A 20,869-nucleotide genomic window follows, 5' to 3' on the forward strand; every position below is an offset into this window, starting at 1 on the left:
TTTTTCTCATTTGAAACATAGTAGACAGTGTGAACCTTGACAAGTTCATACAGAGCCTTTAAGAAGAATTGCTTTTCAGTTCTTATTTCAATTATTTTTTTGTCTCCTCCTCAGTTCAGGTGATAAGACAATTTACTGAAACACTGCTTGGTATAAATGGTAATTTCTTATTGCCTCTGTGCATGACCTGTATTCAGTAAGTGTCATCTTTCTCACAGGAGAGTGGAGAGTATTTAAATGAGTGACTGAAAGATTTCCTGAGCTCAGTAAAATTCCTGAGGGAATGGAGAGCATGGAAAGCCCTCCACAGTCACCAGGAGAGTGGGTAAAAAAAGCTGTATTATCTGGCATATATTATTTGGTCTGAATCCAGGCCCAGTCATCTTGTATCCATTTCTTTTTCCACCCCATGTAGGAACAAATCCTAAGTGATGCTGCCTATAAGTGAAATCAGTCTGGCTCTTCAGGAGCTGTTGTCAAGAAAATCTCCTTTAGCTTGATATTCTGACAGCGATGGTGTTTTGTGCTTAGAATTGCTCTTTTCCACAGACACTGAGAACAGTTCTGTCAGCCAGTTGTTTTAAGGAATGTTTTCATCATTTTGTTAGCAACACATGGTGCTTGTTCCACTCTTTCGTTTTACCCTGTACTTATGTGCTCCCTCTGGGTTATGTTTAAAGTCAAAATGCTCAGATCCAAACATTTTATTAGGTTCTGAGGCTGAGATGGGTTTGGGTCTGCTGAAGAATTCTCTGAGACTCTTTCTGCCCATCTGTTTTGCTGCTCCACTGCAATAATGAGCATTTAATGATTCCTCCCTCCCCTAATTTTTGGAGTTTTTTTGAATGATATTGGACTTTCCATGCAAAATGTTGTTTAGTAAGTGGCAGTTTGGTAAAGCAACAGCTTAAGTAGGAGCCACTTTTTTGGTGTTCTGTTTCTGCATTGCTTTTTTTACTCTTGTATCCTTTCTTTCCTTTTTTATTATTTGTTGGTTTTTAGGATTAAGAATCTTTTCCTTTAGTTCTTTTGCTTCTCAGATAAAACACTTTGTTTACTTTGTGCGATTTTTACCTTTGAAAAAGTAGGAACCCAGTTGTCACAACTGCAGCTCGAGTCCCATTTTTCCTTGGGATGCCTCCATTTTCACTTATTTCCATTCTGAGCTGCCACACAGATACTCCAGGGGGTTTTTTTTTGCAACTTTTCCCAAGTATTTTTCTATATCCCACTTTGTGCCTCATTGTTCCTTGCTGCTTTCTGTTTTCTCTTCCATGTTTTATCTTCAGTTTGATAAGAGAAATATTGTGCTGCTTGTGTCTGTTCACGTGCCCTTGATCTGGGCAGGTGATCTGCTGACAGCCTGGCCAGACTGGTTTTTCTGACCTGTCCTTTCATGAATTCTATGTTTCCTGAGTGCAGTCTGATGAGGTAGAGCAATGTTTCAGCAGAGAATCAAGCTGAACATAGCACAAACCAAAATGAGGGACTTGCTCCCTTTTTTTTCCATGATGTCAAGCTCTCATTTGTGTTTCCCACTTTTTGGCTGTCACATCTTTAATATTCACATCTCCCATTGAAGGGAATAACTCATATTTTGATATCCTGGTGATCATATTTTTGGAGGCAGCTCTACAAACCATTTTGTCATGTCCCTCAGTCACAGCACAGTTTGAGTGATTGACAACTGAGCGGAAAGCTGTGTTTGCTGATTGATTTTAAGCAGATAAATATTATCCCTCAGACATTCTGTATCATGAGCATTATTTCTACTGAATTAATATTTTCCCTTCAGCTGGGGGGAGTTGTATTTTCCCTGGCTTCCCATCTTGCCCTTCAATCAGTGACTTGCTCTCACCAGCATGCAGGAATGCAAGATTATAATTGACCATGTCTCCTGTGATCCAAGGAGTTCACATCCCAAACACAGGTCTTTCATCTCAGCAGCCAGTGCTGACGTCCTGTCTTGCTCCTACACTTGCATTTTGAGGGGCCTGGTGTGTTTTTGACAGTGACTTTGAGCCACTCAGGGCTTTTTTTTTTTTTTTTGCCTGTTCTTTGTGGTTTTTTACAGTGAATGTATCTGTCAGTGCAAAACATCTTTGTTTCATGTGTTTCTATAGTTCCTTGTCACTAAACTATCCCTATTCTTTAATTTTTTTTTCGTCATTGAAGATTAGGAAAAGTTGTCCATTTTTTTGACTCTGCTGCTGCCTCCTTTCCTTGTGGTCACCAGGCCATGTGTGCCTAATGAATTGTTCCTTATTTCATAACTAGAGCAGCCTGTGTGTAGGTCCTGCTGTGTTGCAGCTGATGTCCCTCAGGGTACAGAGTGTGGCAGTAAGTAATGACTTGTCTGCAGGATAGAGGGGGTGTCTGTGGTGCTCCCTGCCTGGAGGGCTGCCGGGAGGACACAGAAGCAGCACAGTGGAGTTGTTCCAGGGTCAGGCTGATGGAAAATGCACCTTATGCAGCATCTGAGTGCTTCTTTTTATCCTCTTGGTCAGCACCTGCCTCTGAGAGAGTGGTAACAGCTCCACTTCTATCCTGCCTGGCTTCATGGAAAGCATAAATAATCACCATTCTCACTAGTTTCTCTTTTCTCAGTCTGAAACATTTTGGTAGCAAAAATTTCTCCAGTTATCGATTTACTTTGTACATAACTGATATTATTTCATTCTAAATTGCTAATGGGATCAGGGTTTTTTTACAATAACCCCACTTTTTTTTTTTTTTTTCTTGTGAATCACTAGTAGAGCTGGGGCTCTCACTGAATTAGTTTGTGAAATATTTGCCTGCCATCAAGAACAGAGAGAACACAAGAACAGGCTGAACAAAACTGAACATGTTGGATTCTCCAGGTGCATTAAAAACCAGCAGACTTAATTACACTGTGGTCAGAAGTAACTGCTTTGTATTTTTAAAATCAGAACAGTGTCATACAAGTCCAAAATTAGTTTGTTTCATGTAAGAAAGACATTCCTGGGAGAAAAAAAACCTCATGTAATTTCAAAATTATCTTCCCATTTGAAAAACACTCATTGTAATCTTTCAGGATGTGTGGATAATGTTAGAAGTTAAACTCATTACACACCTTGTAAGTGACAGTTTTGCCGAAAAGTGCTGATGTTTGAGTCTGAATCTTGTATTGAAATTTGAATCCATGTAGGAGTCGTGGGGCAAGTGAGGTTCAGAAGGAACACAGGGATTTCAAACTGATTTGCCTTACTACTAAGTCAGTACTGTAACTACTGCGATGTTTGGGAATGAAAATACTTGTTACAATCTACTTTGTGTCCCTCTCTCCTTCCCTTCAACATATAAACCCCCCCCCCCCCATTTTAACAGAACATCTTGAAATATAAAATAAGTAAGGGAAATGAAAGCTGCTTCCTAGCCAGCCTTACTTATGACAAAGTCTAACGTCTCATTTTATATTGAAGACTGTAAAGGATTAAAGCAGAAACAGCATTGTGTGTTCAGGATGCACATCAGGGACACCAAATTGCTTTCTAGGCATTGCCATCTGCTGGTACCTTGGAACCAGTGACTGCAGTGTGGACAAAATCCCTTAACTCCTCAAGTCCCTGAATTCCAGCTTGGAAGAAGCAGAGAACTGGAAAAATTTTGTCAAGGTTTTCAAGACTTCTGCTTCACGTTGTATCATTCTTCCCATAAACTTACATTCACATAAGTGTAGCTAAAAGGGAAGTAGAAATCTTGCCTGACTACCATCTTTTTTGGATGAAATCCTTGTGGATCTAACTGATATTAGGACAGCCAAGGATCAAGTGAATAGCTAAACACCTTGTAACATCCCTTTTGAGCAGGTTTTCCACGAAGGTGATCTCTCTCAGAGGAAGGATGTGTGTGTTCTCTGATGTTTGTGGAAGGACTTGAAATGTCCTGTGTTTTCACAGTACTTGTGCATTAGGTATCATCAATGCACATCTGAAATAGAATTTTTGTTGAGCAATGTTTTGTCATGGAATTTGTGTATTTATTGTGTATATTCATAATTTTTCATGACATTTGTAAATTTTAGAATGTAAGATGCTGTTAAAATGGTTTTTCTTCCACTAATCGGGTTCCTGAAAATAATTTCTCTTTGCAGAAGTGCATTCGATTTAACCCAGAAGCTTCAGTGTGGGTTGCAAAACAGCGGATTTTGTGCACTTTGAACCAGAGTTTGAAAGATGTCCTGAATTATGGATTGTTCCAGCCTGCAAGCAATGGGAGAGATGGGAAGTTTTTGGATGAGGAGCGACTTCTGAGGGAATACCCACAGCCAGTCAATAAAGGAGTTCCTTCGCTCGAGGTATTTTTAGATCTAACATCTGAAGCATTTCTATTCTGATACAAACTGTGCAAAAAGCTGTATTGGGGGTGTCTGCATGCACCTGAATTGCATCTGGGAAATGCTTCTCAGCAAGTCTGAGCTTGAACCCTTGCTCACAGAAGTGCTGGCAATCCCTGCTCATGGAGCTGGTCCATCCCCAAGAAGTTGCAGTCAGCCCTTCTGGGACAGCAGATTTTAGAGTTTTCCTTTGCTGAGGACACAGGACATGCATCTGATTCAGTGATTTAATAATAAAAATGTAAGGTTCTAGGTGAAGCTGTTGGATCTGTGATTAGGTTTGCAATAGCAGTTTAGCAGTTACTGGATAACAAGCCTTTGCTTTCTCTCAAAGAGAACTTTCTGTCTCAGTGAAGCCTTTTTAAACCCCCCATCTAATTCCCTCTGTGCCATCCTTCAGAGTGCACAGGTTGTCTCTGTCTGTCTCCTGGGAAAGCAGTAAGGGAGGAGAGGGTATGTGCTGGGGTTTCCCCCTCTCTGTTGCTCCTGCAGAGGCTCTGCAGTTGGGGATAAGCTAGGCAAAACTTTTATGGCACTGGACAAACTTGGAGCAGAGCCAGATCACGCAATATAGCAGCAAACTGGGGCATGAAACTGGCATTTAATTAATTTTGATATTGCCTGTATGGTGGCAGATCAGCCATTAATAATGTGCAGTTAATAGACTTACTCCACTATAACACAAATCCAAGAGAAAAGAACCAGGGTCCTGAGAAGGCTTCAGGTCTTCCCTTTTATAGGAGTTTATTTCAGAGTTTCAGTCACTGATGACCACATTGCAGCTGTAAGCAAATTAAACAGCCACTTTATTTGGTTTTCTGTCATTTTTCATGAGTGTTGACTGCAGCAATTGAGGTGTTAAAAGTGATCTTGTGGAAAGCTGGTGTTAAAGGCTCATTCAGTGCAGTCCCTTGCCCAACAGACAGGCTGCATTCCTGGAATTCTGCATGGGACAATGAGAGAACGGTAAATTATAGCTATGGAAACCCCCGTGACTTTTGCTGCAGATCTTGCTACTGCACCCAAGCTGCTCAGGATAAAATGTGACTGAGTTTCAGCCAAAAAGAGAGGCAATCCTCAGAACCTCATTCACGAAACCAGTCCTGTTCAACATCCGAACTATTCCCATGTGCAAGTCCCTCTCACTTTGACTAAGGGATTTTCAGTTATCCTTTTTTTTTTTGTTTGTTTTTGGTTTTTTTTTGTTTTGTTTTTCTTTTTTTTTTTTGTTTGTTTTCATATTTCAGAAATGCTAAGCTGCAATTTTGAAATCGATATTTTTTTTATTTAACATGCCTTCCCAGCGCTTTCTGCCTGAGACTATAAAAGAAAGTGCACAGAAATCCTTGGGGAAAAGCTCTTCTCAGCGTAATTCTTTCTTATTTCTGTAGATTCTAGAGCCTGATCTCATTTCCCACACATCTTCACTGATCTCAGTGCATTCGTACAAGATATGAATTTTGCTTAAATGATGTAAAACTATATGAAATAGTGAGCCTATTTCTAAAATTTTAAAAATTTTGCTTAAATCTACCATCACCGTGGATGATACTTCCTGATAAGGTCAGAAAATGATATTATGAGTTTTAAGTTTTTAAGTTTTAAAATTTCTTCTTCTTTTCCTCCCTCAGTTTCGCTACAAGAAAAGAGTGTACAGACAGTTCAACCTTGATGAAAAGCAGCTGGCCAAGCTTCACACCAAGGTATCCCAATTTCCTGCAGGACTTAGCAATTACCTACAGTGGGTGTTGACATCAGTTGACAGAATGCTTCATTTTTAGACAAAATTTTAGTTTTGAAATCAGAGGATGATTAATTTTTCACCCTTTGTTTCAGGCCAATTTGAAAAAATTTATGGATCATGTCCACCATCTCTCTGTGGAAAAAATGACCAAGATGTTGGACCGAGGACTGGACCCAAACTATCATGACTTAGAAAGTGGAGGTCAGAACAACAAAACTAAGCAGCATAAAGGAGTACTTTGAGTTAGTTAAACTTAAATTGATTAACAGGGTGAATCTCACACATTCCTTCACAACTCTGAGCCACTGGAATCTGTAGGGCTTTGTTGTCAAAAGGAGATAATTGATAATTTTTTGCTTTTCTTTGAACAGTATTTTTAACATTATTTTATAAAGTAACTTTATTTTACAATTTTGCTCACCTTTTTCCAAGCACATCCTATTCTCTTCCTTAGAAACACCCCTAACTTTGGCAGCTCAGCTTGACAATACAGTAGAAGTGATAAAAGCCCTGAAAAATGGAGGAGCACATTTAGACTTCAGAGCCAAAGATGGAATGACAGCTCTACACAAAGCAGCTAGAGCCAAGAACCAAGTAGCCCTCAAGGTAAATACTTTCGAGAGCAAATTATGTGTTATTAAAAAAAAAAAAAAGTCATAAAGGAGACTGTTTTCAGTTAATTACTGTATTGTCCTCCATAGATCCTTTAAGGTGTGCTTGTTCTAGTGCTTTCTTGTGGTTTTCAAATCTTAGCATTGGTTTCAATAAAGAGCCTTTTAATTTCTGATTTATCTTTTCCTGGTAGGAAGTGCTGAAATTTAAACTTATTCATTGATACACTGAGATCTGTCTGAGGAAATAAGAATTATTGTCACTTACCTCTTCGAAAACAGCTTCCAGTGGCATGGATTGCACATTGTGCCTTAACACAGTATCTTCTGTTTTCTTTTGTATTTTAACAGATATTCTTAAATCACACTGATGGTCTAGATTAAGTCTTAGGTTTATGGCTTTTGCTGATTCCCTTTTGGCAGATACTCAAATTGCATGACATTTTTGTTAAAGCACCTTGGAACTGAAGAGGTGAATGTGTTGCAAAGGTGATGCAGCATTTTCAGAGCCGACATTTCTGAACCTAGTGAGAGGATGGAAACTGGACATTGCCACTCCTTCTTTCTGTGCCATCCCCATAGATTCCTCTAGATCCTAATTCTTCCAAGGTCATTTCTTGCTTCACTCAGTCTGTGCTGTGGCCCACTCTTACCAGCTGATACATAGGTGAGAAAAAAATGTTATGCCAAGTATCAACCTTATACATACCTTTTCAGGTAAAGACCCTTCCTAGGCAGAAGTCCCCCTCCCAAATCTCTTTTTCACAGTTTATGATTGCTTTCAGACCCTTTTAGAGCTGGGAGCATCTCCAAACTACAAGGACAGCTGTGGCCTGACCCCACTGTACCACACAGCCGTGGTGGGAGGGGACCCTTTCTGCTGTGAGCTCTTACTCCATGAACATGCTACAGTCAGCTGCAAGGATGAAAATGGATGGCAGGAAATTCATCAGGTAGGAAAGATTTACTTTTGGTTGGACTTGCATGAGGAAATGTGCCGTGGTTGTTCTCAGGTTAAGCACAATTTTGAAACCCCTGCACATTCAAGTATGAAATTGCTTCCTTTTTCTATCTGCTTTTCTACTTCTTTTTATTTATTCACCTTGCGTCCTGCTGTGGTGACTTAGAAGTAGAAAATTGTTCCAGTGGTCTTCCGTAACTTTGGAATCCTCTGGTTACTGTGGATTTTGCTGCAGAAGTTGCACTGGTCATATTTATGTTGTGGACTCTTGGAAGTTTAGATTCCTGTTTGAGACACTTCAGTAGGAAAATGTAGCTCATTCTTTTGGTTAGATGCCAGTGTCAGTGTCCTTGGTAATGCTTCTTGTGTGTTTGTCAGGGTGCTTTCCCCTAGTCTTTGCTGAACTTTACAGGAAGATTTGGGTTCAGGATCCTGCTGCTGGGATCCATCATCCCCTCACTGTCCTCTCCAGAAATGCCTGAATGTTATCCAGCAGTTGTGTAAAAATGCTGTCTTGATTTCCCTTTGCATTGTGATAAATTCAGTAATATACAAAGTTTAAAGATTCTAACAGTCCCAATGTCATTGCAGCTACTTTGTCATTTCTCTGTACGGACAAATTTGGATAATTACAAAAATTGATACTGCTGTAGTGTGAGATAAATAAAGATACAAGTAATCAGCCTTACAGGTCTGCCTGGGTCATCTCGACTCACTTTATTTTCTGTGCACTAAATTCTTTAGTACACAGATTTTTTTTTTCTTCTTTTCTTGGAAAGAAATGAGAGGTACCTTTGGTACCCACATTTGAGCAGGAATCTGAGCTTTTTCACAAAGTGGGTCCAGGTCACGGTTGTTTGGATCCATTTCTGGAGTAGGGGAAAAGAATGGAATAATTTTATTACCATATTTTTTGGGGATGTGGAGGAAATGGATAGTCTAGATCAAAGTATTACCCCATCTGGACTTCCTGAAAATACAGAGAAAATGTCCTTCTTTTAAAACCCCAGCCTCATACACATGAGGTTATTATTTCTCATAATGAAATAGAGCTTTCTAACGCCCCTGTGTTGGTTGTAATCCTAAATAAATCAATGTTTACACCTGGGTTAGGAACAATCTGTTTTCTCTAATCAATAATTCAAGCATTCCTCAATGAATTAAGAAGGATGGGGATTTGATTTATGCACTGAGCAATCCACTTAACTTTTCTCTTCCAAATTGTAGATCCAAGCCAGATGTGTCAGTCTGTACCTCCCACTGAATTCAGGAGTGATGAGGTACTTCAGAAAGACTGAATGGATTTCTATATCTGTATCTCTTACCTTAAATTCTGATTTATGTAGGAATGATGCCGATCTGAGATACCACAAAGTTCAAAACATTAGAAACTGGGTGGTGCTTGGTCAGTGGGCCACAGAGGAGAAGGAAGTCAAATAAAAGAGGCCAAGGACTAGAATTACTGTGGTTTTTCTAAAACTTATTTGCTAATCAGGAAAGTTTCTAATTTCTATGAATCTTCTTTATAGAGGCTTATTTCCAAAAATCCAGGGTCTAACCTTTTATTTGCGTGACAGATAAAGTAACTCTTGAAGATTTCAACCTGTTCTGGAGCAGTGCCCTGTGTATGCTGTGTGTCTGCTTGACACCACAGAACCAAGATTTACTTGGATTTTGGCCAGATTTTCCTTCTAAGGCATGTAAGCAGTTTGGGAAAAAGCTCTGGCAGTCTGATCATCTTCAGTGCCATCTGGTGGGCAGCATTCCGGAGTGTAGCAGGACAAAAAGTTGTCACATCTGAGTCATGAACAGTAGTGGGTAAAAAGTTCCAAAGGCAGTATTTTCTTGATCCCTTAGGCTGCCATTCCCAAAACAACCAGATGGTTATACTCAAGTGCAGGATTGCTGTACCTGAAGTGCCCACATTGGAGTTGGTGCAGGAATGCACATCTGAGTGTCTGTGCTCCCATCAGAGAACCAGGCATGGTTCTAAAAATTAGACCCTCAGTAAAACCAGCACCTTCTTCTGCTGAAAATCTTTCCCTGGAACTCTTGCCTAGGCTGTGTAATAACCAAAATATTGACGCATCCCTGCCCAGGCTTGCAGGTATGGGCATGTCCAACACCTGGAGCACCTCCTGTTCTACGGAGCCGACATGTGTGCGCAGAACGCCTCGGGGAACACGGCCCTGCACATCTGTGCCCTCTACAACCAGGTGAGAGCCCCTGCTGGCCCCCTGCAGGGACAGAAATGTTCAGCAGGAGCTGGGAGCTCACAGAATCACGGGATGGGTTGGCTTGGAAGGAAACTTGAAGATCATCCGGTTCCAATCCCCTTCCACTACACCTCATTGCTCCAATCCCCGTCCAACATAGCCTTGAACATTCCAGTGGTGGGCCATCCACAACTTCCCCAGGGCTTCACCACCCTCTCAGGGAGGAATTCTTTCCCAATATCTGATCTAAACCTGCTGTCGTTCAATTTGAAGCCTTTCCCCTTCATCCTATCACTACATCATTTTGGATGCAATGAAGTGCTTCAGGTTTTAAAAAGTGGTCTTAGAAACTGGAAAGAACATAATAAAAATTATTTTATTGGTGTTTCATTCACTGATTACAAATGCGGCTGCACATTGTAGGTAGCAAGAGTATGGATATTGGAAAAGAAAACATTATGCTTTGCCACTTTTTTTGGGTTTGATTCATATCTAAATATTTGTTTCCTATACAGACTTTATTGCTGTTATATAGCAGTTTAATTTAGAATTAAATAAGAAAGAGGTGTAAAATACTGTGGAAATGTCTCTATACAGAATATACTGCATTCTTTGTTGTTTACAACTTGTGTAGTCATTTACAAGTAGTAGAACCTTTTGATTTGATAGCATTTTATACTCTCTTTGCAGGGACAGGATGGGGAGGGGATGAGTTTTACAACTATGTTAAAATTCAGCACATAAAATACTACATTGAATTTGGAAAGCAGGAGATGTGACTGTAAACAGCAAAACATCTGAAACATCTGTTAAAGCATCTGCTTCTTAATTGATTACCATCTTGGGTTTTTTTCCTAAAGTCTCGTCAAGACAGATTCCTCAATTAGGTCTAAAATACCCTCGGCTTAAAAAAAAAAAAATATTTGGGAATAATCTGACATTTTTCAAGACCATACACTTTTAGCAAAGGTTATGCAGTATGAGGTGAGAATTAGAGCAATCCTGTAGAATGACAGTGTTTTTCATGCAGAGATGTGTTTTCCTGACCTCAGTAGAAGAAGTTATTCTGCAGGAGACTTAGAGACTCTAAGTGAAACTGCATCTACAAATTTTCAAATATTTACACAGTCACTAAGCTTGGCGTGGTGAATGGAACTTCAACATCTTCTGCCTGCACTGTCATCCTTCTGTTTTCCTTCATCCAGTGTATGTAGAAATTCAAAGTTTCCCTCGGGGTGCTGTGAACCTTAACCTGTGCTGATTTTGCCAGTGTTTTTTTTTAATGGAAAATTGTTAGTGCTCCTTGTGGAAGGAACAGTGCTGCCTTTTCCAACAGGAGAGGTTGGGAAGGACAGCAGTATCCTTGTTACCTCCAGATTCCTGTAGATGGAGTCGTTACCCCTTTGATCTTTCCTTCCAGTCTTCGCTGGGGAATTTTCTTGGGTTACTTTCTGAAGTTGGTAAATTTGTTTTCCTGGATGTCAGGGAAGTCCTGATCTGAATAAACTCTTGGTTTTGAAAGTTATTCCGTGGCCATGCAGTAAGTCTGTTTTTTGCTGGGATGAAATGTGCCCTCTTTCCCTGGGAGGATTGGATCTGAGATGAAAGCTATTGCAGTATTAAAATTGAATATAATCTGACAGATGGGGAGGAAACTAAAAGGAGCAAACATGAAGTTAAGAATACTTGTTTGCTTCAAAAGACTAAAAATAAATAAATAAATAAACAAATGCAGTACTTAACCCAAATAAATTTTCTTGAATTTTTTTTAATGTTGAGCAGCTTTTTGATGGCTTTTGGCAGAACTTTTTAAATCACAACCATTTAGTTAATAAATCCCTTTGCACATTTTCATTACACTGCAGACAGCTCAGTTAAATTTGTAGACAGTTTTTAAATGTATGATTGTTTCGGTGTTGTGATGTTGGATGATTTATTCTGATAAATAAATGAATAATCACGTAATAAATACAGTATGGTTTTCAATATAATTATTTGTATCCTCAAATTCTTGATTAAAATTGGGCATTGATCAATTGTTTAGAAATAGAGAGAATGCAACTGAAGTGCAGATTGCAGTGCAAGCAAATGAGACTATCTCAGTTAATTGTATATCATTAAAAATCATAATCAAAGAGATAATTGCTAATTTACCATCTTGATCCATTCTGTTGTTTTTCAGTTGAGGAAAAGTTAGGATAACCTTCTTTCAAGATACACCTAGGGCAGGCCTGTGATGGGGAGACTTAATGGGACCAAGAATCTACTGTGGGAAATTAGAAAACACAATGACAGAAATGATTTTCAATTATAATTTCTGCAAATTAACCTATGACTCACAGTCTAGTAAATAAGCTTCATTTCTGTCACTAAAATACCTAAATTATGCGTTTTGTCTTCTCTGACTGCAAATTTACTGTTCAAAGTGAAAGGTAGCACATCCAAATACCTCATTAGGTAGAACTCCATAGCACAGCATATCAAGACAACCCAGAAAGCACAAAATTAAGAACAATATTTATGATGAGGGGATATAAAACCCTTTTGAAATGTAAATTGATTTGCATAAGACCCTAAGATGAACATTAAAGATGACAAGTAGGAAACAGAGTCCATACAGGAATCCTCAAAATTTCTGAGAATCTGCTCAGAAGCTACAAGAATTTCTACCAGATTGTGGTCATTCATATTTAACAGTCCTGGAGAGCAATGATTTGACCAATGGACTGTATTGGCCAAAATAAATTATTTTTAAGAAATTTCCTTTGCAGATTTTCTCAGTTTAGAGGGTCTGAAGTGAAATTTTCCTCCTTGTGCTGTAACTGCTAGCATTTTTTAGAGGAAAAGAAGTAGAAGAAGGGAACAGAGGTGACCTTGCCCTGATAAGGAACAGCTGTGTTAATTACAAAATACAGTCTTGCTCTTGATGAGTTACAGCTATACCAAATAAAGAGAAGTATGATAAAAGGGAGGTGGGTTAGCTGGTGAGAGGGGATCATGAAGGAACCTTGAGAAAGAGGGAACCATGAAGAAGAAGGATCCTGGGGAGAGGGAATCACTGCTGTGAGGTCAGTCAGGGGCTGCAGTCAGAGCCTGTTGTTGGAACCTGCAGCCACAGTCTAGCTGGGTGAAAGCCTGCAGTCAGAGTTTAGCAGAAATAACCAGCAGAGTCTGCACACTGACACCTGCTGTCGGAGTTTAGCAGGGAATAACCAGTGGTCAGGGGCTGCAGGGGAAACCTCCAGCAGGAGCTTGCTGCAGCCAGAGTCAGTGAATGGTTGGAGTCATGATGGCTGAGCTGTGAAGAGGATCAGGACCCTTTTCATGCTGTGACCAACAAGAAGTCTGTGTCTCAGCTCATTTTCGCTCTCTAACAAGAGGGCTGCAACAACAAAAAGAGAGGCCATAAGGCTGGTCAGTGCAGTGTGTATTGACAGATCAAATGATTTCATGTGTACTAAAAAAAGTCACACATTTAATATTGAGAGTAGGTTGAAAAAAAGTCCTCAACCAAATAAGTGGTAAAACTGCTTTGTTTAATCTTAAGCAGGAGAGAGGGATATAATTCATCCCGGTTCTGTGAACAGTACTGTTTGCCCTACAAAATAGGCAAAGAACCCATATGGGAGTCAAATCTGTGTAAAATCTGATTTGTCAGACATGGAACTTTGTCAGTACAGTTGCTTAAAAGTTTACTAAGGTATTTACTTCTTGCATTCCTGCATGTTTCTTCGGATGTGCTTAGTGTTTCTAATACACTGCAAAGCACCTGAAGCCCTGCCATTTTTAAAATGCTCTTTTAATAATTTAAATTCTCAAATCATTTCTGTGGTTTATTTTTTAATCATGAAAATATGGACCAAACACCTCACAACCTCTTAGCAGTTACAGTCCCTTTAGTGCCAAGGGTTCCTTAAGAACAAGTTTCCGTTTCCATCATTTTCAGGAGAGTTGTGCAAGGGTGCTGCTATTCCGGGGCGCCAGCAAGGAGATCAAGAATTACAACAGCCAGTCTCCGTTTCAGGTAATAAAGGAAATATCTCTTCCCCCTGAAATATTGGGAAGAAGACACTGCATGAGCTTGGGTTTGGGGAGAAGTCGCACCGTACTGAACACAGGTGTGGAGTGTGCAAGTGAAAACATTGGCTTTTATCTAATTCCTTGAGTGAAGGTGTCCTGGAATAATTAGGAATGAGAGGAAAACATCCTCTGGTGACACTGTTAATGAGTCTGAGAGTTCAGTAAGCTGTTGTGATGCTGTAATACACTACAATGATACAAAGACTCCGACTTCAGAAGGCTGAAAAAGTGACTCCTTTATTTTTGGGAAGTGTTTTCCTTTTTATACTGTTCAACACAGATCAATTCGATTGGTGACAAGAAGACAAACTTCTTCAATCACATTGGTCAGATCAGAGGGACATCAGAAAGTAGTCCCTCCTAGGGAAAGAATGTAAACATGCTTCTTGTTTACAGAAAATTCCCTGGGAAAGGAATTTCAGAAAACCAAACATCTCAGGCACGAAGCAGGGCTACATTGTTGGTGACAAAAGATGAAATCCTTGGTGTTCTGCAGTCGGATGTGTCTTGCTCTGTGCTGATTTCCAGATTCATGTTTAGACAGATCCAAGATCCACGCAAGAGGGATCCAAAGATTGTCTGGGCACTCTGGTTTGCTTGGCACCTCTTGATTTAGCCAAAAAGAAACTCTTCCTTCCTTGGATGTGAGGGCAAAGAGCTGGGCTAAGTTTCAGGGATGGGATTGACTTAATGCACCATCAAGGTTAGAGGCTGAAGCTGCCATCTGTCATCTCCAAAGGAAAATGGAAGTCTTGCTTTGGATTTATCAAAATTTTGTCCCTGTTTTCTGATATGAAAGCACTTTCAGTACACTTAATTAAAAATCCACATGGAAGAGAATTGGTTGTCCAAAGGGTTGTCAGGTATGGCTGCCAACCGCAAGCCCTTATTTCTGAAGCAGGCTTAATTAGCCTGGACGTCAGAGAAACATTCCTAATGCAAAGTGACATGTGAGAAAGGGATGGAAACTGTAGCATTAAATAAAAACCAAAACAAACGGTAGAAGTTTTTTCAAGTTACAAAAATCAGTGCTTCTGGAAGAATGATGGTGCAGTGCTATTAACAGGAACTGTGCTTTGGTGAAACAAGAGGGGGCTGTTTCCCCAAACCAAGGAGTTTTTCAACTAAAAGAAATCCTGATTTATCTTTCCTTGGTGTGTCTTCCCCATTACATATTTGACACACTTTGGTTAATGCTGGCAGAAGATTCAAGGACAAATGCTTTGACAAGTGAAGCAGTTGGAATTTTTGCTGGATCCATGTGGGTCTCTGAGGTAACTCTTCCAAGTTTACGTGTAGTTACAGGGCTTTCAGAAAAAAACCCCCAAAAAACCCCACAAAAAACCCCACAAAAAACCCTCAGCCAAATATTTCTGTATCAGTTTAACTCTCTCCGTATTTTGAAGGTTTTCTGGGCCTAAGTTGTGCATCTCCAGAGCCTAAGAGTTCTGCTTGCAAATCCCAGCCAGACTGTTGTTTACTTTTGGGACCATTTTCCTCAAACTGGGGAAACGGTGCATAAATAATTTAATTTTAGGCACCATTTTCAGACTGTTTAAAACTTTCCATCTAAATACGTCCTAAGCATAAATTCACTAAGTACTGGCTAATACTTTTCTCTGCACCTCAGAATTAAGACATGATCAAAAAATAGAGCAAGAGAAAACCCTAATTATGGGAGGAATGTGTTCCAGGGTAATCTCTTGGATTAGATTATTTTGTTACTCAATGTCTTTGAGGTTAGCTTTCCTTTTTGGTTTAGGATTTTGGGGGGAGGGTAAATGTCACACAGAAGAGTTTTCATTTGTCTTCCTCTTTGTGCTGACAGCTCCAACATTCTTGTTCTTGCCCTTAGAACAGATAAAGGAGTAGGGAATGCAGAAGTTCTGTTTTTTCAGAGTGGAGTGAGTAGAGGAAACCCTGATGCCAGCACTGCAATAAAGCAGCCTTAGAATGAATTCTTTGCCATCTGTCTGTTGCTGACCCAGCCGATCAAACACCACAAGCGGAGCTGTTATAAAATTATGCAGAATCCCCTTGAGTCAATAGGATTTTGCATACTAAAAATGTTTGCTCATGTAATCAGCAGGCAGGAACATTGAGGCATCTCATATATACATAATGAGAGTGGTTGTAGCTGCAGCATCTATTCCTTTGAGCCACCTCCATTATGTCCCGTTCTCAGCAACCTTAAAAGGATGATTCTTTGGAGTTGCTGCTCAGAAAACTGATGATATGAAAGCTGTGGTATTCTGTAAAAACAACAGGATCCAGTCATGGAGAAATTTGTGTGCTGTCTTCAAGGTCTGCCAAGGCTTTATTTCTTTTGATGAAAATGAATGGCAGAGTTTGTATCAGGCATCAGTGTCCAATGAATGTGGTACAATTTTGCCACCGAAAGAATAAATGTGCACATGCTCACTTCTCACCAAATCACTGGGCTCGTTAAAGCAAGCGTAGATATACCAGATTGCAGGAAGGAAAACTAATCTGGGCTGAATTCTGTGACACTCAATTCAGGGATTCCACACCATGCCCACCTGGGATCTGGGTGTCCTTTTTGCCTTTTCAGTGTCCAGCAGATTTAGTGTTGGAATGGCTTTGCCAGGTGTTGAGGACACAAAAAAGCTTGGCTGTATTTTCCAGTTAAGCGCCTAACCTTGCAGTAGCTGCCTTTGCAGGGATGTGTTTCATCCTGACCCATCCCTGGGGTGCATCGAGTCAGCAATCAGTGTCAGGTACAGCTGATGTCACCCATTGCTGAAAGTCTGCAGAATGTGGGGTCAGCAGAAATTTTCCTGTATTTTATTTTTGGTAATTTGAGGTGAAATGAAACCTGTGCCACGTCATTATATTATATTGCCAGTTCTGTTTATTAGTCACTTACCCAGTGATTATGGTAATCTCACCTTGGCTGGGCCATCTAAGTAACTTACATGTTATTTTACTAGTTTTTATTTTATTAGTAAAACCTCCAGAAATACCCTTTCAGAAAAGCCATGGTATCCCATCACTGTCCACAGCTGCTTAGTTTTCCACACACTTCTTGTGCTTCAAAGTTAACGTAAAATCATTCATTGCCTATCTGGCAAATATTAATCCAATAGCTAAGAAATCTGTGTTTAGCAGTGTTTACAAGCTGTTGAAATGAAGCATTAGTTAAAATGAACATACACCTTGTTTATCAGGTCTTTTAGTAATCAGCAGCTCCATATGAATAATTCAAATGGGCAATAAGGCACTATTTTAGCTAATGGTGCTACTAATTAGTCAGTGTTTTTAGAACAAATGTGTTTAAATGTACAGAACAGCTATTTTGGGGTGGCATTTAGTGCCAGCTTTTAACGGCAGAGTTGTACCTGAGAATGCTTTGTGTCTCAGGCATCCTTAATGATTGGCCTTTGCTGTCCCAGACCAGCCTGGATAATCTATGTGTCTACATCCCATGGATTGCAGGAGGAGCAGCAATCTTCCAGCTGCACTGCAGGTAGAATTGCTCCTTTCAGTGTGTTGGCCCTGCCTGTATTTTCAATTGCTCACTTTTTCTTTTTTTTTTACCAGATTTGAATCATTTGAACTGAAATTTTCCATGCCTGGCATCTCTGTTGTTCAGAGAAACAAAATGATTCAGCTGTTTTGGAGTCTGGGCGAGGAAAAACATGTGTTGTTTTCCTCACACTGAAAAACTCTGCTGACCCACCCCTCCTTGTCCTCTCTCCCCGTTGTGTTATGTTGTGGTGTTTAGTTTTATTTTCTTTAATTGCCCTGTGTACTGATCTCCACGTTAATAACCTGGCAGTGGGAACGGGTTTCCAGGCTGACTCAGACACAGGGGCTCCAAAACCAGGAGCAGGAACTAAACCCATGGATTTGGAAGCTGAGCTGGCTGGGGGGGAAAACAGACACAACTACGCATATCTCACTAAAATGGCTTCCCAAAGCCCAGTTTAGATTTAGGTTATTGGCATTTTTAACTTCCCTCTTTTGGATGAAATTTACAGGCAAAGGACAAGAAGGTCTTCTCAGTTGTTGTGGTTGTGTTTTTTGGGTTTTTTTGGAAAGGGTGTGCAAGCTAGTTTTAAACCCAAGATCTCCATCAGGTGCCTCAGAAAAGCATCTTCACAAATATAAAATAATGCCTCCTGTCATGGTGTTAAAATATGGAACCATTGTGTTCATGGAGCATATGAATTACAGAAAGACTTTGCTTTTTCCATGTATTTATTTTCATCCTAGTTCCTTTCCTGAAGCACCTGTGTGAACAATGAATCACTGAATATTGGGTATAGTTGGCAAAAAATACAGCTATGAGCTCATGATGCATTCTGCCTTTAGTCAGACTTCAAGATTTTTCCAGCTTTTCTCCTGATTTCAGTCAAATAATGGAACTTACTCATACTTTAAAAAAAAAAAAAATCTATACAGGTGACCATTCCAGAACAAACTATGGATTTTTCCTTTAAAAATCAAAAATGTAGGTGAGTCTGTATATATGTAGGCATAATCAGCATGATTTCTTTAAAAGATGCAATTAAAATTTAAATAATAATGATTAAAAGGAAGGGGAATAACTAAAAGGGGGGAAATTGATATTGGGGGAAGTGGTGGCAAATGAAATATTCCTGAGAATATTGGGAGATACAGAAGAAAAATACATATGGATGCAGAATGGAGTTAAATTGATTCCTCCTGACTCATGGATGGTTTTCTTAGTGCTGGCTGGTCCCTCCTGACCTTGGTTTTAACCCTGTGATTTTTCAGAAAAGCAGCCAAATGGAAGTAAAGCAGTAAAGCATAAAAGAATGAAATTATATGATTATCTTTTATTGAGAAAGGCAAAATATTGGCATGCTTGGAGATGCTAAAAATACTTAACTGCAGAATGTGTCTTCATTTTTTTTTACCAAAAGCAAACTTACGGAGGAGTCTCCATGTGACCATCTGTTGTGTTGTGTTCCATGTAAATGATCCAAGACCCCTTTTTTCCCCTTTTCCCCATTCTCTCCATGCTCCGACAGGGCTGTCCAGCTGACATGCCTCAGGTATTCCCACAGGCAGTCCAATTGCTCTGGGAAAAGTGGACTCTCTGAGGTAGTTAGAAGCCAATCTGTTTGTTCTTCCACCAGAAAAAAAAAAAAAAAAAACCTCAGAAGTTATAAAAGGGAACAAATTAAGCAAAGTAAATCGTAAGGGTCACCACCAGCTCTTGTCTTAAAGTAAGAAAAACTTGAGTGTGATTCAGACACAATTAGTTGTTGTGGGTGAAGTTACAAGATGCAGTGGGGATTTGTATAATCCTAATTTAAACCATGGTGTTTTGAGATGTTAACACCATTCAGGTTTTCTGGGAGATAAAATAACCCGTGAGTGGGACTCGTGGGCACTTCAGGCCTGCAGAAATGGATTCATGAAGTTATGATGGTTGAATGCTGTGTGGCATCATCTCTTGCTTTTGCATTTCAAAACAGGCTACTCAGCATTTTCTTCTGGCTGTATCCAAGTTCTTGCTCCTTATAAAAATGTAGGATCTGTGCCTGTAGGACAGACTGAGCATCTTCTTCCACTGCCATTTGGAGGGAGCATTCCTGGCATGCAGTTGGCAATCCCATCTCCATCAGACTATGTTATTGGCATGGCCTATTGCTAGACTGCTGTTTCCAAAGGTTTTATTGTTGTTAACCCACAGAGTTTGGAATGGAGCCACCAAATGTATTAGGTAAAATAATCACAGTGTCTTGTTCACCGATGCATTTTATCGTAAGGGCTTTCCAAAAGAATTTTCAGCCATTTGGTTTAGCAGTTGAAGCAACACTATATTATTAAGTGTGTGCAAAACTGAATCCCCGAAAGTTTCTGCTGTGAAATAGTGGGAAGTGTCTGTCTGCTGTGAGTAGGAAGACTTTCTTTCTGAAAGTGTTTGGGGAAGAAGCTGCTGACGTGGTGGGTTTTGGCTTTTCCATGAGGTGTAAGGCTGCCTGGAGAGGTGGAAGATTTCACCCTACAGCAGCATAGACCCGTAAACTCTTGAGCTGAATTCTCTGCACAGCCCAGTGTTTTTGTAGTGCCAAGGAAAACAAAACCTAGCAAATAGCACATGTTCTCAGCCTTTTTCTAGGAGAGTTCAGCTGGAGAAGATTGCATTTCATGGCTTTTTGATTTAGCATATTATTGGAGGGGACGAAGAAAATTAAGTCAATTTTGTTGCTGGCTGTTGAATCTTATCTGATTCATCTGATGCTGCAACCTGGCTTTATTTGCTTTCAGTAAATACTCCTTTGGAACCACTGCTCGCCCATGTAGCAATAACAAGGATTATGTAATAACTGGCTTTTGATGGCTCTTTCCAGCTTGAGCTAGATTTTCCTGAGGAATGAGTCTGTAATTGTAAATGTGTGTGTATCACCCTTGGCTTTTTCTGCTTTGTTTTAATTATTAAAACACAAGTGTAGAGAAACGCATCTTGCTTGAGGACAACTTGCTGGGTGGCATTTCAGCAGAGAAGCAGGAAGAAGATGGAAGGTTTTTTCCTCTACTTTTAAAATAGATAGAATCATAAAATTTCCCAGTAGGTGCGGTGACCATGGAGGAGGCTGTAAAAAGTAGGATAACTGAAAAATCTGAGTTACTTCTCCTTGCAAGAAACAGGAGGAAATAAAAGAACGTCGTGAAGCAGCGAAGTTGTGCCTGCGATGGATTTGCCTGCATGTTCCTTTATAGGCTTCCTGACATGTTTCCTTGTAACTCTGCTCGACTTGGTGGTGTATTCAGTTCAACGCTTCCTGTCAAGCTGGTTCTTGCATAACAACGACTCCTTTTGTCTTAGGAGTTAAGTTTGCATTTCAAAGCCTAGGGAGGAGATGATTTAAAAGTGATTTGCTCCCATGTTGCGAGGAAAGGACT

General features: G+C 39.9%; 1 protein-coding gene across 6 annotated transcripts in view; it reads left to right on the forward strand.

Annotated features, from left to right (window-relative positions):
• Nucleotides 1–20,869, forward strand: part of SHANK2 (SH3 and multiple ankyrin repeat domains 2) — a 282,608-nt gene that overhangs the window by 33,752 nt on the left and 227,987 nt on the right. For 5 of the 6 annotated variants that reach the window (XM_066187426.1, XM_066187431.1, XM_066187424.1 and 2 more), the window contains exons 5-11: nucleotides 4,115–4,318; nucleotides 5,989–6,060; nucleotides 6,194–6,302; nucleotides 6,556–6,707; nucleotides 7,498–7,665; nucleotides 9,773–9,889; nucleotides 13,836–13,913. In XM_066187426.1, the coding sequence (XP_066043523.1) occupies nucleotides 4,115–4,318; nucleotides 5,989–6,060; nucleotides 6,194–6,302; nucleotides 6,556–6,707; nucleotides 7,498–7,665; nucleotides 9,773–9,889; nucleotides 13,836–13,913 (900 nt within the window). The remainder of the gene's footprint in view (nucleotides 1–4,114; nucleotides 4,319–5,988; nucleotides 6,061–6,193; nucleotides 6,303–6,555; nucleotides 6,708–7,497; nucleotides 7,666–9,772; nucleotides 9,890–13,835; nucleotides 13,914–20,869) is intronic. The other variant, XM_066187427.1, reaches the window with a different exon arrangement.

This window comes from Chamaea fasciata, unplaced genomic scaffold (genome assembly GCF_029207755.1).
Source record: "Chamaea fasciata isolate MVZ Bird 193981 ecotype frontalis unplaced genomic scaffold, bChaFas1.0.hap1 SCAF_7, whole genome shotgun sequence".
NCBI classification, from domain to species: domain Eukaryota; kingdom Metazoa; phylum Chordata; class Aves; order Passeriformes; family Sylviidae; genus Chamaea; species Chamaea fasciata.